Source organism: Indicator indicator, chromosome 30 (genome assembly GCF_027791375.1).
Source record: "Indicator indicator isolate 239-I01 chromosome 30, UM_Iind_1.1, whole genome shotgun sequence".
In the NCBI taxonomy this organism is placed as follows: Eukaryota; Metazoa; Chordata; class Aves; order Piciformes; family Indicatoridae; genus Indicator; species Indicator indicator.
In genome coordinates, this window is record NC_072039.1 from 4,464,469 (window position 1) to 4,479,585 (window position 15,117).

At 53.3% G+C, this 15,117-nt stretch overlaps 1 protein-coding gene across 1 annotated transcript; it reads right to left on the reverse strand.

Annotated features, from left to right (window-relative positions):
* Positions 1 to 14: 14 nt before the first annotated feature.
* Positions 15 to 14,689, reverse strand: ADORA2B (adenosine A2b receptor). The gene is made up of 2 exons (XM_054394353.1): positions 14,325 to 14,689; positions 15 to 723 (listed from the first exon to the last, which is right to left on the reverse strand). The coding sequence occupies exons 1-2, from the start codon at positions 14,687 to 14,689 to the stop codon at positions 30 to 32; spliced, it is 1,059 nt and encodes a 352-aa protein (XP_054250328.1). The 3' UTR covers positions 15 to 29.
* Positions 14,690 to 15,117: the final 428 nt, after the last annotated feature.

The window sequence follows — 15,117 nt, forward strand, 5'->3', positions numbered from 1 at the left end:
GCCAGGGGCAGGCTGTGGGACTTGCAAGGTCAGACGGTGACAGAGGCTACTGGAGAGTTCATGTTGGTGACAGTCAGGTGCTGGTTGTTGTCAGTGGTGCACTTGGGGAAGTCGTCTGACTTGCAGAGGATCTTGGAAATGATCTTGCGGAAGGTGTAGCGGAAGTCCCTGATCCGGTAGGCGTAGATGATAGGATTGATGACAGAGTTGGCATGGGAGAGGATGATGGCCACATACATCACCCACTCGGGCTTGGATCTGGAGAACTCCTCGTGGAAGTGACTGATGCAGTTCAAGATATGCAGGGGCAGCCAACAGAAGGCAAAAAGTCCTACAATGATGGCCAGAGACTTGGCTGCATGGACCTCCTTCTGCAGGGTGGTCCTGGAGTTGCCCATCAGTTCAATCTGGTGCAACTGTTTGCAGGCCACCATGAATATCTTAATGTAGATTCCCAGCATGATCACCAGGGGAAGCAGCACGCAGCCAAAGAAGTTGAAGTACACCATGTAGCTCATCGTTACCACGTTCTCGAAGAGGCAGGAGACGAAGCAGCCATGGTGCTCTGGCCCTGTGCCAGCCCCTGTCTCGTTGGTGGCGTTGGGACAGCCGCTCATGGCTTTATTCCATCCCATAAGTGGAGTCAGTCCAATCCCAAAGGACAGGAGCCAGAGCACAGCGATGAGTCCTCTTGCCCGCTTGCCAGTCACCAGGCTGTTATACCTGCAGCAGCAAGAGCAAAGCCAAGACAGAGCCATCAAGCAAACCAGCTCCCCTGACTCCCCTGCAGTCAGTCAGCAGCATTTGGGCAGAAGCCACAAAAGCCCCACCCACGCCCACGCAGGGACCTCACCTCTGTGATCACCCCGGGGGTAATGAATCTCACCTGTGCTCTGTGCCTGCACAAAGTGGTTCATTTACTATTCCTGAGAGGTGCCAAGCACCAGCCCTGCCCACAGACAGCCTGCGCCAGGAGGGAAGGGCTTGGAGTCTTAAAAAAGGTTTTATCATTGCATGAGCCTAAACCACCAACTAAAGGAGGGCAAGAACAGGGGCAAGGCTCACTCCATTACCACCAGCTTTCTTTCTCCAAGCATCCACTCCTGGGCACGCTGGGACATGCTACTGGGCTGTGTGAACTTCTGGGCTGACCTATTACAGCTGAGACAATGCTGGGCTCAGCTCTGCACTGTGAGGAGCAGCTAAAACCTTAACCAGCATCACCACACACTTAGAGCCTCTACACCACAGCCAGTGTGCTTCAGCCTGGACTGCTCTTATGCCTGCAGCAGTGCTGACCTCCCACTGGAGACTGCAGCAGTCCCACAATGTGATGTCCCTTCCCACGCTGCCTCTAAGGCGGGAGGTGCCCACATCTGTGGAAATCAGGGGGCCTGCTGGATCCCAAACTCTGCAGTTTCTGGCTCATACAAATCAGACTGCAGCCCATGTCAGCTTGTTGTGGCTGGATAACAAATACCCCAAAAGACTTTTCTGAGCCAGCATCTGAAAGCAACTGCTGCTGATGGATTGCTTAGGGGAGTTACGAGACAGTTTGTGTCTCCACTCAGAATCTCACATCCAGCATGGAGCTAGGAGCCAGGAACGCTGGGAACTTCTCCCTCGATTTGATGCCCCTTCTTTGTGCATTCTCCATCAATAGTGTTGATGTGGGCAGCTTTGTCCAGCTCCCAGGGCTGGTGTTGGCCTCCAGCTTCTGTGGAGACCTCCTGACCTCCTCCTGCTTCTGTGTTTGACTAGGTGATTCTGTAGGACCATTGAGATGTCCTGCAGACAGACAGAGCTGCTGAAGCCATCGGCGGGGTTAAACCATAGAGCCATGGTTAAACCATAAAGCTGTTGCTGTCAAACAACGCTTGTGCTCTGCTGACCCACCAGAACCAGTCATCAAGATCCAGATTTTAAAGTGGGTATCTTCCTTGAGCACCTGTGGCTCTGATATGTTACAAAGAAGCTCTGTGGTAGCCCAGGGACAAGCTGATGCAGTGCTGAGAGGTGCAGAGCCATGTGCTGCCTCACACCTCTTCTAACCTGAGGGACTGGGCACCTTCATGGCCAAGAAAACAAAGGCCATGTCTGATGCTCAGAGACACAAACAGGGCTGAAACCTGCAGCAGCAAAATTCAGGCTGGTTTGGGTGCAAACAGGACAAATGCCAACATCCAAGCACCAGTCGGATCACTCATTGGAGATACGAAGGACCAGTGACTGCCAGAAAGCCAACATCAGAAACCCATTACTGTCCTCCCCACAGCCAGTCTGCTGGCTGACACACGTCCCCCGCTCCCTTCCCACCCCCTTCTCTCAGTGCTTGTTTACTCTGGCTTGGCCACCCTGCTCCTCCTCTCTGAAGAACGTTTGTTCTGATTTTCTTCCGGCCCGTGAGGCAGGGAGGGTTCTATTCCCACAGCCCCGCAGCTGCGCCTGTGAATCACGCTGCCGGCGCCTCCGTGCGAGCCGCCTGTCCTCTCCTCCCGCAGGCTGCAGAGGCAGGAAGGGAAGTGGTGGCTTTGCCAGCATGAACTGGGAGGCAAAGATGGGCTGAAGGGAGCCTTTGGCCCCTTCTGCATGGCCACTGTGGAGCAGGATGCGCTCTGGGCACGGCCAGAGCTGGCCAGAAGGATGCAGGAGCTGCAGCCACGTCTGGGCACTGCTGAACTGGGACCACGCTCCACAGGTAGATGCTCAAGGGCAGGGCCAGCCACTGTGGGGTTTCCCCTGTATTCTTCTCTCATAATTACTGTCTTGCTGCTTCAGGAGAAGTTATCAGTCGAGGCATCAGTGAGGCCAAGCTCATTGCTTTCAAAGCCCCATGTTAAGTTTTCAGGAGCCAGAGCTGGTCTGGGGCTGTGGGACCTGAAAAAGTTAAGCTTTGATTCAGAGCAAGTTCCCAGAAATCTGATCTCTTGTCGAAGCTGCCAGCCAGAAGAGGCCAAGGTGAAGCTGGCAACAGCTTGGTGTTCTAAAATCGTTAATTAATTAGCTCATCATTATCTCAATATACCTATTTGATGGGACACTGCCTTAAGATAATGGAAGTTAAGCGTGTACTTAAAATTACAGAAGACCATGAGTGTCACCATATCCAGGTACAAGGAGAAGGCTCTCAGGGTTGCCTGAAAACACTCAACCAGGTTTGCAGCATGCCCCATGACAGAGCAACCCCCACCATAAACCATCATCAGCAAGAGCAGGTGGGAGCTGTGAGGCACCTGAGCTGGGACAGTGAGGAACCAGCAGCTTTCCACAGCTCTGAATGCTCCAGCAAACCCTTCCTGCATCCCCTTTTAGACTTAATATAATTAGGAAAAAAAAACAAAACAAAACAAAACCAAACAACTGTCAGAGTAAATTTACTCACCTAAGTCTGCTCAATTAATGTAGGACAAATATTGAATCTCCTCCATGTTTCTACCCAGAGGCATCAGATGTTGTTTTAATGTAAATAACAGCTGAATATTTTTAAATGATTTATGAAGATTAAATAACCTGGCAATGCATTAGCTCCTCTCACACCACCAGGAGAAGTCTCTTTACTGATGTAATCACCATCACACAGCTGATTATCTCAGCTCCTACCCAGTGCCCCCACAGTGGACAGGCTGCAGAAGCCCCAATGCCATCCCCACTGTGCTGCCATCTCAAAGGGGTTCAGGATTCTATTCTTCTGACACAGACAACTGAACATTTGCCACCAGTGTCACAGCATCACAGAATGCACCAGGTTGGAAGGGATCCTCAAAGTTCCTCTTGTCCAAACCCCTGCAGCAAGCAGGGACATCTCCAAGTAGATCAAGTTTCTCAGGGCCTCATCAACTTTGACCTTCAATGTCTCCAGTGATGGGGCCTCAACCACATCTCTGGGCAACCTGTTCTAGTGTTCCACCACTCTCACTGTACAGAACTTCCCCCTTATGTCCAACCTAAAGCTACCCACATGGTCACACAGCCCAGGTTGCAGTAGATTAAGTGCTTCCACAGAAGTTCAGCTGCTTTTACAACTTGGCTCTGACCTGCTGGTGTTACCATGTCCAAGCACAGGGCTGATGGGTCCATCCCTGCTGTGCCAGCATCGAAACAGACCAGTGGCAGAGGCTTCAGCCATGGCACAGCTCTGCCAAGCCATCAAGCTATGGATTGAGCAACTGCTCTGCCAATGAGGATGGAGGAGATGCTACCTGAGCTGGCCCATGGGCTGGAGATGATGTCCCTCACACAGTAGCATCACTGCTGCCTGGGGCTCTTCCACTTCAGTGATGGCCCAGCAAACTCCACAGCTTTTCTGGAGGAGCATCACGGCAGCAGACTCATAGAAAACTGCAGGGTGCAGGAAGGCTCCCTGCATTCTCCAGGCACCATGTCTCTGCTTGGTAGGATGGTCAGGTGAGGTTTTCCCAGCAGGTCTCATTCCATTTCTTCTGCAGTTTAGCAGAGCTGGATCCCAGCCCAACCACCCAGGCAGGCAGTGCAAAGCATGGTTGGAGTGGCCCAGCCAGCCCAGCCTCTCTATGCTGGAGTTTGGCTCCAGACTGGCAGGAATTGAGTCATGTCCTGCATGTACCTGGCACTTCCCCACCAATCCCTGCAGTCATATTGTGGGGATCACCCACAGAGGCACTGCTGCCCCTGAGCTCCCATCTAACGATGGGCGTTCAGCAGCAGCCAAGGTTTAATTCAGCATTTGGGGTGATGAGATGTGGGCCAGAAGGCAGCCACAGCCTGGAGGCTGGAAGGAGACTATTGTTCCCACATTATTCATCCCCAGAGAGCAAGAATGGAGGAGAACCCCACTGTCCCCAAGTAACCCAAAAGGATAAATAGGTCAAAATGTTGTGGTGCCACACACCCGTCCTTTTTGCTCTGCTGGAGCAAAAAGGTGGAGTCTGCTGGTGGCCCTGACCATGATGCTGGCCTGGGCCCTGGCTAATAAATGAGTAAATAAACCTGAGGTTCACAGAGAGCAGAGCCAGTAGCAATCAGTTTGTTTTACTGGACATCTGAGATGTGCTGCTGGAGAAAAGGGGCTCCGCAAGCTGAGAAACTGCGTCAGCATTTGCCACCGTGTGGTCACCAGTGCTGTGCTGCAGGGGCTGCTGTGCTGCAGGGGCTGCTGTGCTGCAGGGGCTGCTGTGCTGCAGGGGCTGCCATGCAGGGCAGCATTCCACCACGCAGCCCATGTCCTGCCCAGTGGCAGGTAGGAGGTGACCTCTCTGTCACCTGCAGAGTGGCATGGCCTCCTAACATTTTTTTGCACCGTGGCAGCCCTGTCCCAACCCCCCCCCAAAAAAACAAAAAAAAAAAAAAAAAAAAAAAAAAAAAAAAAAAAACCCAAAAAAACACACCCCCCCCCAAATACCCCCCCAAATAAAAAAAACCCCCCCCCCCCCCCCCCCCCCCCCCCCCCCCCAAAAAAAAAAAAATATCCTTCCTGTCCCCCTGACACTGGGCCACTGCTGGAGACACAAAAATGAGCCGTGGAATGGAGCTCACACACCAGCTGAAAGATCCTGGCAGGACATTTCAAATGAATCATAAATTGCACCTTAGAGAGGGGAGAGGAGGGTAAGAGAAAATGGGAGAGGAAAAAAAAAAAAAAGAGCAAAAGCAAAAGCTGTGCTTTTTGACCAGGAAGGAGTTGGCGGCGAGAGTGAGAAACCTGATGAGCGGTTACAGTATCAGCCGAGGAAGCAGAACATCTGTGCCTGGTGGTGTCCAGCCCTAGATAAATCACTTCCTCCTGCATCTGTCCCTATTGTGTGCAGGGGACAGCAGCAGCAGCCCCCGCTCGCACTCCTGGCCTTCCGCTGGCCGGGTGACAGCCAACACGCCGGCCCCAGCGCTCAGGTGAGCACCCAGGGGGCATCTGCAGGGCCAGGAGGCATCGCTCAGCACCACCATCCTGGCTGGGAGCACAGCTCCTGCTGTGGCTTTCCTGGGAAACCTGAGCAGCTGTAGCAGCTCAGCCCCTGTGCACCCAGCCTCTGGGGGGCTGGGTTGGAAGGGACCTCTCACGGTTTATGTTGGAAGGGACTTTTTAAAGTCATCTCGTCCAAAGCCCTTGCAGTGAACAGGGACATCTGCAACTAGAGCAGGTTGGTCAGAGCCCCAAACAACCTGACCTGGAATGTTCCCAGGGATGGGCATCTCCCACTTCTCTGGGCAATCTGGGCAGGGTCTTACCACCCTCAGTGTGAAAAATGTCTTCCTTCTCTCTAGTCCAAATCTCCCTCTTTTAGTTTCAAACCATTACCCCTTGTTCTGTCACAACAGACCCTGCTAAAAAGTCTGTCCCCAGCTTTCTGATCAGTCCCTTGGAGTACTGGAAGGCCACAAGAAGGTCTCCTTGGAGCCGTCTCTTCTCCAGGCTGAACAATGCCAATCCTATCAGTCTGTCCTCACAGCAGAGGGGTTTCTGGCCTTCACACCATACTTGTGGCCTCCTCTGGACACTGACTCCCAATAGGTCCATGTCTCTTCTGTGCAGAGGGCTCCAGAGCTGGACACAGCACCTCATTCCCAGAGCACCCAGCTATTGAGCAGCACTCACCCAAGCACCCCAATCCAGCAGGGAGCCCTTCACACCAGGCATCTGGCCCTGCTATTGTGCAGCCCTGGGCAATGACAGGTGAAGGAGAATACCCACACCCCAACGCAGAGCCCAGCTGCAGGCTGCTGCTTCAGCTCATCTTTAAAAGGGAGGTTGGTGTGTGGGTGCTGAGCCTGGTGCTCAGGGAACCCAGCTTTGCCTTGGCTCCCACCCTCATGGAGTGAGGAGGAACAACCACCTGCTGTGAAGTTTCCATTCCTGCTAGAGGCACCCAACCAGCGTGGCCACAGCTGCAACACTTCAGTGTTAGGTTTGGGGGACCACTAAAAGGCATCTAAAGACTGTAAGGCTTCAGCTGTTTCCAGGGCTTGCTCTGTTCATGCTATGTGGCATTCTCAGCCTTAGTCTGAGATAAAAGCTTGGTGATTTTGAGCTAGTAAGACAGAAGACAAGCCCAGTGCATGACCAGTGGCTGTCAGGGGCTGGGGCTGCTCCAGAGCTGCTCTTCTGTATTTGCTCACTGAGACATGGAGTCACAGAGTTGTGAGCCACAAAAAGGCACAAGATGAAGCAGTCCTGGCTGAAGATGAACCCTTGGGTAGACACTGGCCATCTGCTCTCCCCAGTTGGGAGCCCCCAAGTTAACTGCTCCCCAGTTACGAAGAGTTGAAATGACAAACCAACCCCCCACTCATGCTTCACTCAGCCATGGTGATGCCTCTTGGGATGAGCTGGGTGTACAGAGGGGAGAATTCCCCATCCCTGGGTACCTGTTGGTACTGGTGAGCGCCAGCCCACCCTACACAGGCTACAACCACGCCAGGTCCTGCAACCTGCCAGCTCAGACTATCGAGGGTCAGCAGGTTGAGGTTCCTCTCAGCAAGATATCCATAGCCATGTGCTTATCCCTCCCCAGAGCTCCTCCTTCCCTGGGGTGGAGGCAAAGCAGCTAGGACAGTGAAGGTTGTCCTCTACAGCCCCCACCTCACCCAGTTTATCCAAGGGCTGGCACCTCAGCCCTGCTATGGCCAGCACAGCACCAGCTTGGGGCAGGGCAATAGCTGAAGGCCGTTGGGTTTGCAGGGCCATGGGAAGGAGAAATGCAGGAGTGCAGTTTTGACCCAAAGCACCCTGCCAGGAGCACCCTGCCAGGAGCACGAGTTTGTGTGCTGTGGGGGGTGGAATTGGGAAACTGCAGCTCAGGCTGCTGCAGGGTGGGGAGCAGGGGGAAGGGGCCGCAGCGCTATCACCTGTTGAGCACCACCAGCAGCTGCAGTGTGGAGGTGTGAATGTCTCACACGTTCTCAGCACCACATCCAGGCAGGATTTCCCATGCCCTGCCCTGGTTTCTGTTGGCAGCACCAGCCCCAGCCCTCTCTAGCAGCAATGGGGTGAGAAGAGGCAACCAAAAGACAGCCACGGGGTAGGAGCAGGCTGCAGGGCAAGCGGTGAGCTCCCTGCCCACACTGGGCAGCCCCACGCTGCTGGGAGCAGACCTGAGGCTGGGGCACGGCCAGGGAGCGTGGAGCCCAGCACAGGAAGGAAATGAGCTCAGGCTCCGCACGCTGCAACCGGCGACACTGAAACACGAGCAGCTGCCTGAGACACCCACGTGTGACACCAGCCCTTCGTGCTGCGTGGGGTCTGGCTGAGACCTGCAGCACAAAAGTTCCCCCTAGCCAAGACCACTGGGCTGAGGAGCCTACCGCCTGCCCGAGCTCTTCCTCCCATCAGTCTCCTTCCAGAGCTCCGGAGCCTCACCTTATCTGCCTGAGGGGGCCTGGGGCTGAGAATTTTTGTCATTCCAAACCTCCCAGAGGGTCAGACCTCAGATGTGCACCGGCGGGTGGCCGAGTGAAAGGCAGCTGGTGGAGGTGAGATAGGAATATTGATTCACAGCGAGCTGTTGGGGTGGGATCCTGCAGAGCAGTGGTGGGACCCCGACCCCTCCCAGGCATCCAGTGCCCTGCTTACAGATAACAGACACGGGGGTGGGGATGGGAGATCTCTGCTGCCTCCCTCTTTCTAAAATGGGTGCTAAAGTCCTTCCCAAAGGCCCCAAACCACTGGCCTCTCCATCCACCAGTCCCAGCAAGTTGCTACTCCTCTGCCTTCCCCGCAAAGTCCCAGCTGACCTTCCCAAGGGCTGGTGGATCTTGCGTGGTCAGCACCAAGCCCAGCACCACTCATCCACCTGCGCCTTGTCCTGGCATGCTCCAGCAGCTCAAGGAGCTCCTCCTGTCCTCACCTCCCTGCCCAGGCACAGCCAGGTTCAAACCAGCTGGTGACAGAGCAGCCAGCCCCTGTGTGCCAGCTACACCATTGCAGCAGGACAGGCGAACTTCATAGAGGACACAAACAGGTCTGAGCATGGTGGAGGAAGGACCTGGCCAACAGCCACCCCCACACCTGGCACTGGGATCTGAGCAGGAGAGGGGATGTGATCCCTGGGATGATGGGTGCCAATGCACAGTACATCATGAGGGGGGTGCAGGCAGAGCCCCAGCCACGGTGGCACCAGTCCAGCTGCACAGTCACTCCTGTGCTCTGTGTCCCTGGCAGGTCCAGCAGCAATGGTTGTGGTGCTCAGTGACACACCAGTGACGACATGGCACCAAAGGGTGAGTATAAGAGCACAGACACACAGGCACTGAGGTACCCACAGGTTATTTGTGGCTCACACCCAGGCCTGATGTCATCATTAGGAGATAATCTTTGGCACAGACAGACCCTGAGCCTGGCATCAGGCTTCACAAAGCCATGGGAGGAGAGAGGACTGCCACATCTGCAACCACAGCTGGCACAACTGATTCCTGCCATCCTGCAGCTCAAATACAGAAACAAGACCCCCAACCCCATCTGTGTGGTGACTGCAGCATAAGTGACAATAACCTTGCCCAGGCACAGGCATCTGATGGACTGCTCTAGAATAATGATGTGCTGCCTGGGTCTCAGGATTGGGCACTGTGTGTGTGAGGCACCCGAAGAGCAGAAGATCTGGGAGTTCAACTGAAGGGTAATGCAAGGACTTCCCTTCAGAAAGGAAATGAAGCAAGGCAGAATGAAGGGCAGCAGAAGGAAGAGCAGCTGCAATTCTGCTTGCCGTTGATGCTATAGAAATTCACAGAAGACTCTGAAGAGGATTTTCTCTCCTTCCCAGTGGTTCCAGTCCTCCTACCTGTCATAAATACCCACCAGTTTGCTTTGCTGGGAGTTAAAAGGAATCCAGGAACAATTCTTTGCTGGAGAACACAGAGGGAACCCACTCCCCTGCAGCAGCAGGGCACCATGAAGGCAGGCAGCTGAAAAGCATCAGCCAACCCAGCTCTGGAAAGGATCTTGCACAGCTAAAGGGGTCAGATAAGAGCAACAACAATCCCAATGGAATTTGTTGCCATGAGGAGAGCAGAAGCTGGACTGCTGTCTTCGTCAGGGGCAGCAGCTCATGTGGGACACTGACAGCACCAGCAGCAACTGGTGCAACACCATTGACTGATGGGGATCCACGTACAGATGATCTGTCTGCAAGGGGACAGCAAGAACTCAGCAAGGTGCAGAAAGGCAGAGGGTGTGGTCATGGATACCCTGTTGTAGTCCGTGGAAAAGCTGCTCAGGAACATCACTATCACACTTTTGCTAGGGATAAAATTGAAGACAGGAGAGAACTAAATCTGGGCAGAAAGAACAAGCACCAGAGCAGCTCCATCTGCAGGGCCCTGGGGCTGATTTTGCCTCCTCAGGTCGCAGTTGGGGTGATTGCTGGGTGGGCAGCAGCAGCACCATATTCACTGTCCTGCAGGAGATGACCAGTGGGACAAGGACACACACAGTGTGATCTTGCATAGGGTGGTTCATTCTCTTTTTGCTCTCTAACTACAGATACTCTTCTCCCTCCCTAATTCCTGACACATTTGTTCCAGACATCTCCCCATCCCTACAATTATTTGACACACCAAAGGATTTTGTTTAATGCAAATAGAAGGGAAATATTTTATTCCACCTACAAATCTTCTTGGCTCACAGCTCTGGGCCTGTGGGGTGAAATTCAGATCTGGAGATCACCAGAGAGCCAAAGCCTAGCACTGCTCTCATGCCAGACACTGCACAGGGTGGATTTACTGCTGCTGAAAGATGTTCAGTTGCTTAGCCTTGACATTTTGCTGGGAGGAAGCACTGTGGGGGGAAGGAAGTATTTGGAAGGGTCAGATTGGCAGATAAGAGCAGGGACGGTGCCATCGAACCCAGGTGGCACAGGGACAGAAGCACTGAGGGTGCAGGAGGGGTGAGTGACATATGGCAGGGTTAGAGCATGTCTGGAGAGAAGAATCTGAGTCCTGGTGTGTTGGCTGGGGGAGAAGGGACCTGGGGAAGGGCTCAGAGCTGCAGCTGCACAAAGGGGGCAGCAGGGGTGGGGGCTGCTCCTCAAACAGCAAATTTGTCAAAAACAAACAAACAAAACAAGAGTTTCAAGGGACAGAAGGAATTCCTGGCTTCAGGTCAAATTCAGCAAATATTTTTAGCCAGAAGAGGGAGGGTTCTACACCACCATTTTTAAATCTTGTAACTTTTTTGTTCTGCAGTTGCCTAGATGAGAATTTGTCAGTTCCTGTCCAGCAAGGATGCCTCCAATGCAGAAAGTAGCACAGCAACACCAGAAGGGTTAAGCAGCTCAAAAAAAATCTGCCAGGTCGGTCAGGACCACTTTGTTTCACTCAAACCTCCAGACATCACTGCTTCAGCTTGACTGAAACAATTTTCCTCTTCCCCATGGGATTTCTCAGTTCAGCCACAGAACTGAAAAATCCATTACTAGCCTGGCCCTAATGCAAACTTCCCCCGCTCACCCCCAGCCTGCAGGTCTGCCCAGCCTCTCAGTTTGCCTAAATAGCCCTGAAATAGCATGAAATAATACAGCACAGCCAGTTCTCAATGTCCCTGCAGAGATGTCCACAGGGAGCTGGTGGATGTGACAGGGACACTTGTCCACCCTGCAGTAACTGCGTTATTTATCGTAATTGCCAGAGAGGGCTGGGCACAAAGCATTTTCTTGAACATTCATTACTTCATGGCTTGCTATCAGCCCCTGTACTGGTCTCCAGAGTGGTTTAATGAGAAGACCTTTTCCTACTGTTGCTATTCCTAAAGAGTAGTGACCAGCTTTCCTTTCCCACAGCACAAATTCCTTCCAGAAACAGGACCTGGGCTGGGTGGCCCACAAGGTCCTCCCCTCCCTCTCTGCTGACAGCCCATGGAGCATCTCAGGAATAACAGTGCTGAGGAGGCAGCTTCAACCAAGCCTTGGCTGGAAAACCCTATTGTAGTACAGAAGTTTTTTGCCAGCATAGTTTTATAACCTTCTCCATCCTCTTTTGGTCTTGGCTGCACAAATCAGAACAGCCTTTCGGTACCAACCCATGAATCTCCTCTAGCCAAAGCAATGACCTGGCCACTGCCCTGTGCTCCTCACAGTGAGAACCCCCTGTCCTTTTAAAGGGGCACCTCTGAGAGCCATGAAATGAGCCTCCAGCTCAAGACCAAATTTAATCCAAACTTCACTCTTCAGAGCAGCCTAGGATGGGACTTCTTGATCTTGTGGTCCTGCTCTGGCAGGGGGGTTGGACTCAACAATCTCTGGAGGTCCCTTCCAACCCCTAACATCCTGTGATCTCTATGTACAGCTGAAGGGGCTCTCTGTGTCCAGCTAGGAAGTGCTCATAGGAATACAGATGTTTGTGCAAATGGAGTAGAAGATTTGGCCTAAGATGGGGTAGAAAAGCAATATTGAGAAAGGATTCCAAAACTGCCCTGGGATTTCATCCCACACAGGTAGAATCATGGAATTACAGCACAGCAGGTTGGAAGGGACTTTAAGGATCATCTGGTGTATGAATTGACCTTGTGGAGAGACAAGCACACCTGCTGGAGACCAGGATTGTGAATAAACCAATAAAGTGGAGGAAACAGTTGCCGTTTTGTCAGTTGACAAAACCACTTCTTTTCTGCAAACATGTAAAGGACTCCAGCGTTGCTGATCTGCTACTCTTGCCTCCACTCCAGTGGAGCAGCAAAACAACTCACAAGATTCAACTTCATCCAAGCACTCAAAAAGTAGGAATAATTTAACAGCCTGGGCTTGAACAGCCTGTGGAAGCTGATGTGACCAAACTGAAACTTGAAAAAACCAACTGCATCCATCACTGCCACTGAGCCACAAGCCCCCATCCTGACTAAAGCCCCAAATGGAAGCAGCACTAAAGCGTTATCTGGAGCCAACATGTGTCTCCAAGTCCAGCCAGGTAGCTGAGAAGGTAGGAAGCTCAGCAGGTGGTGTCAGCGATGCTGGCTGCAAGCTGAACAGCAGAGCAGGGCTGCAGCTCGGCTCTGGCTCACTCTACATCCCCTGGAATTTCCAGGCGCCCTGCTGCGATGACACACGCAGCCACCCAGCAAACGTGCACTCTCGCTACCAGTTTTTATCACCTGCCTGTGACTAATTCATATTTGCCCAACATATGGTGGGTGCTAGAACAGGGTGAAGGGTTCTTTTAAGTCATTTAAGGGTGAATTCATCACTCACTCAAGGAAGACACAGAGCGAGCAGAATCTAGGAAAGCTGCAGCTTACACAGTTCAGATGAGGTCCCTGCACCAAACCTGCCCTGCTTCCCACAGCCTCCGCTCCTGACCTGTCCCCTGAGCACTCCTGGACTCCCCAGGGGGGAGCCATCAATGTCTTATTCTCAGGGAGGGACAATAGAGATGCAAAGTGACCGAGGCTAAGGGACTCAGGTCATTTCTAATGCAAAGCAGGTTCTGGTGCACTTAAGCAAGCTACTGCCACCAGCTCACTGTGAAGAGCCAGTAAAACCCACTCGACAGATTTTGTCCCAGTACATTGCATTGACTTATGACTGAGAAGAAAACCAGTTTATGTCTCTGAAACTGCTCTTGGATGACAGTCTAAACTGTAAAATCCTGAATACAGCAGCATGAAAACATTTTTCTTCCCTCTTCTCCTTCCACAGCCTGTGCACAGAGCTGACACCTTCTGACATTTACTGATCTATGAGCTCTCTCATGGTAAGCACTCAGAAGGAAATGGCACATGTAAGCACTGAGATGTGGTTTCAGCATTTATAGATACAACAAATTGCACTTTCAGTCCATTCATTAGATCCTTCTAAAACCTGGAAGCTGACCTAGTTAGACCCCAGTCCAAGCTGAAAACGTGAAGCATGTGCAGAATCCTATTAAGATCTAGTTAAGATGACTGAAGATTATCATACTTAAGATGACTTTCAGCCTTTCTGAAAGTGTTGTGCCCTGAACTCAGGAGGAGACAAGAGCTCTTGCAGAGCAGTCTGCAAAACTCCTTCTCTGACAGGCTGGGAAGGAGAAGGAAGAGTGATAACCTGGGAAATACCCAGACACCACAGTAATGGGGGCTGTATAAATACTTGCATAGATTAGCTGCAGCTATCCCAAGCACATCACTACATCACCTCCTGGCCCCCTCAAGAAGCTACTAACCTTCACAAGACAAACATCCTCAAAAACTCAGCTCACAGGCATATTTTGAAGTAGAAGGCAGGATGGTGAAAACCTGGTCCCAGTCCTGTAGCAAGCCAGTGCAAGATCTGTGTTATTTTCATCACCGTGAGCAGCAAACACCAGAAGTTCCTGCACACTAAGACAAGGAAAGTCCCAGTCTGGGCTGTCAGGGAATGTAGCTACCAACATCCCCTCCAGTCTCTTACCTCAGTGGGATCTTAATAGCCAGGTACCTGTCGATGGCCACCGCCAGCAAGCTGAAAATGGAGCTTTGGGTCAGCACCAACACGAAGCAGGCAAAGAAGAGGCAGCTGTGAAAATCCACCTGGAAGCCGATACTGATGGTGATGGCGAAAGGGATGGCCAAGAGACCCACCGCGATGTCAGCCACTGCCAGGGACACCAGGAAATAGTTGGTTGCGTTCTTCAAGGTACTGTTGATGGCCACGGCCCAGCAGACCAGGACGTTGCCAGCGATGGACAGCACGGCAATGATCAGCTCCAGCACGATGTAGGTGGTTTTCACAGTGTCCATGGCGAGAGCCCAGGGCGAGGAGCTGGAACCGTTCATCAGAAGGTGCTTTCCAACGGCCGCCCGCCCGCAGGTACCAACGGGCCACGGGGCAGCGCTTCCCCGAGAGAAACACCCATGTCCGGGCTCTCCGCCGCCTCCCGCCCGTTCGCCGGGGCGTGGGGGGGCCGGAGGGGCGCGGTGAGCCCCGGGCCGTGGCCCCCCGCTGCCCGCAGCGCCCGGCTCCCGGGGGGCATCCGCGGCTTCGCTCCCACGGGGCTCCGGTCACCGCCCGCCCGCCGCCGCCACGGGGCCCGGCCGCCGTGCCCGCCGCGGGGCCATCCGCCGGCACCGAGAGACCGGACCGCACCGGAGGGGTTGGAACGGGATGAGACCGGACCGGACAGGATAGAACGGGACGGTCCGCCGCTCCGCCCGAGGATGCTCCGCCGCCTCCCGCTCGCGGAAAAGCCGCTGCCGGTCGCGGC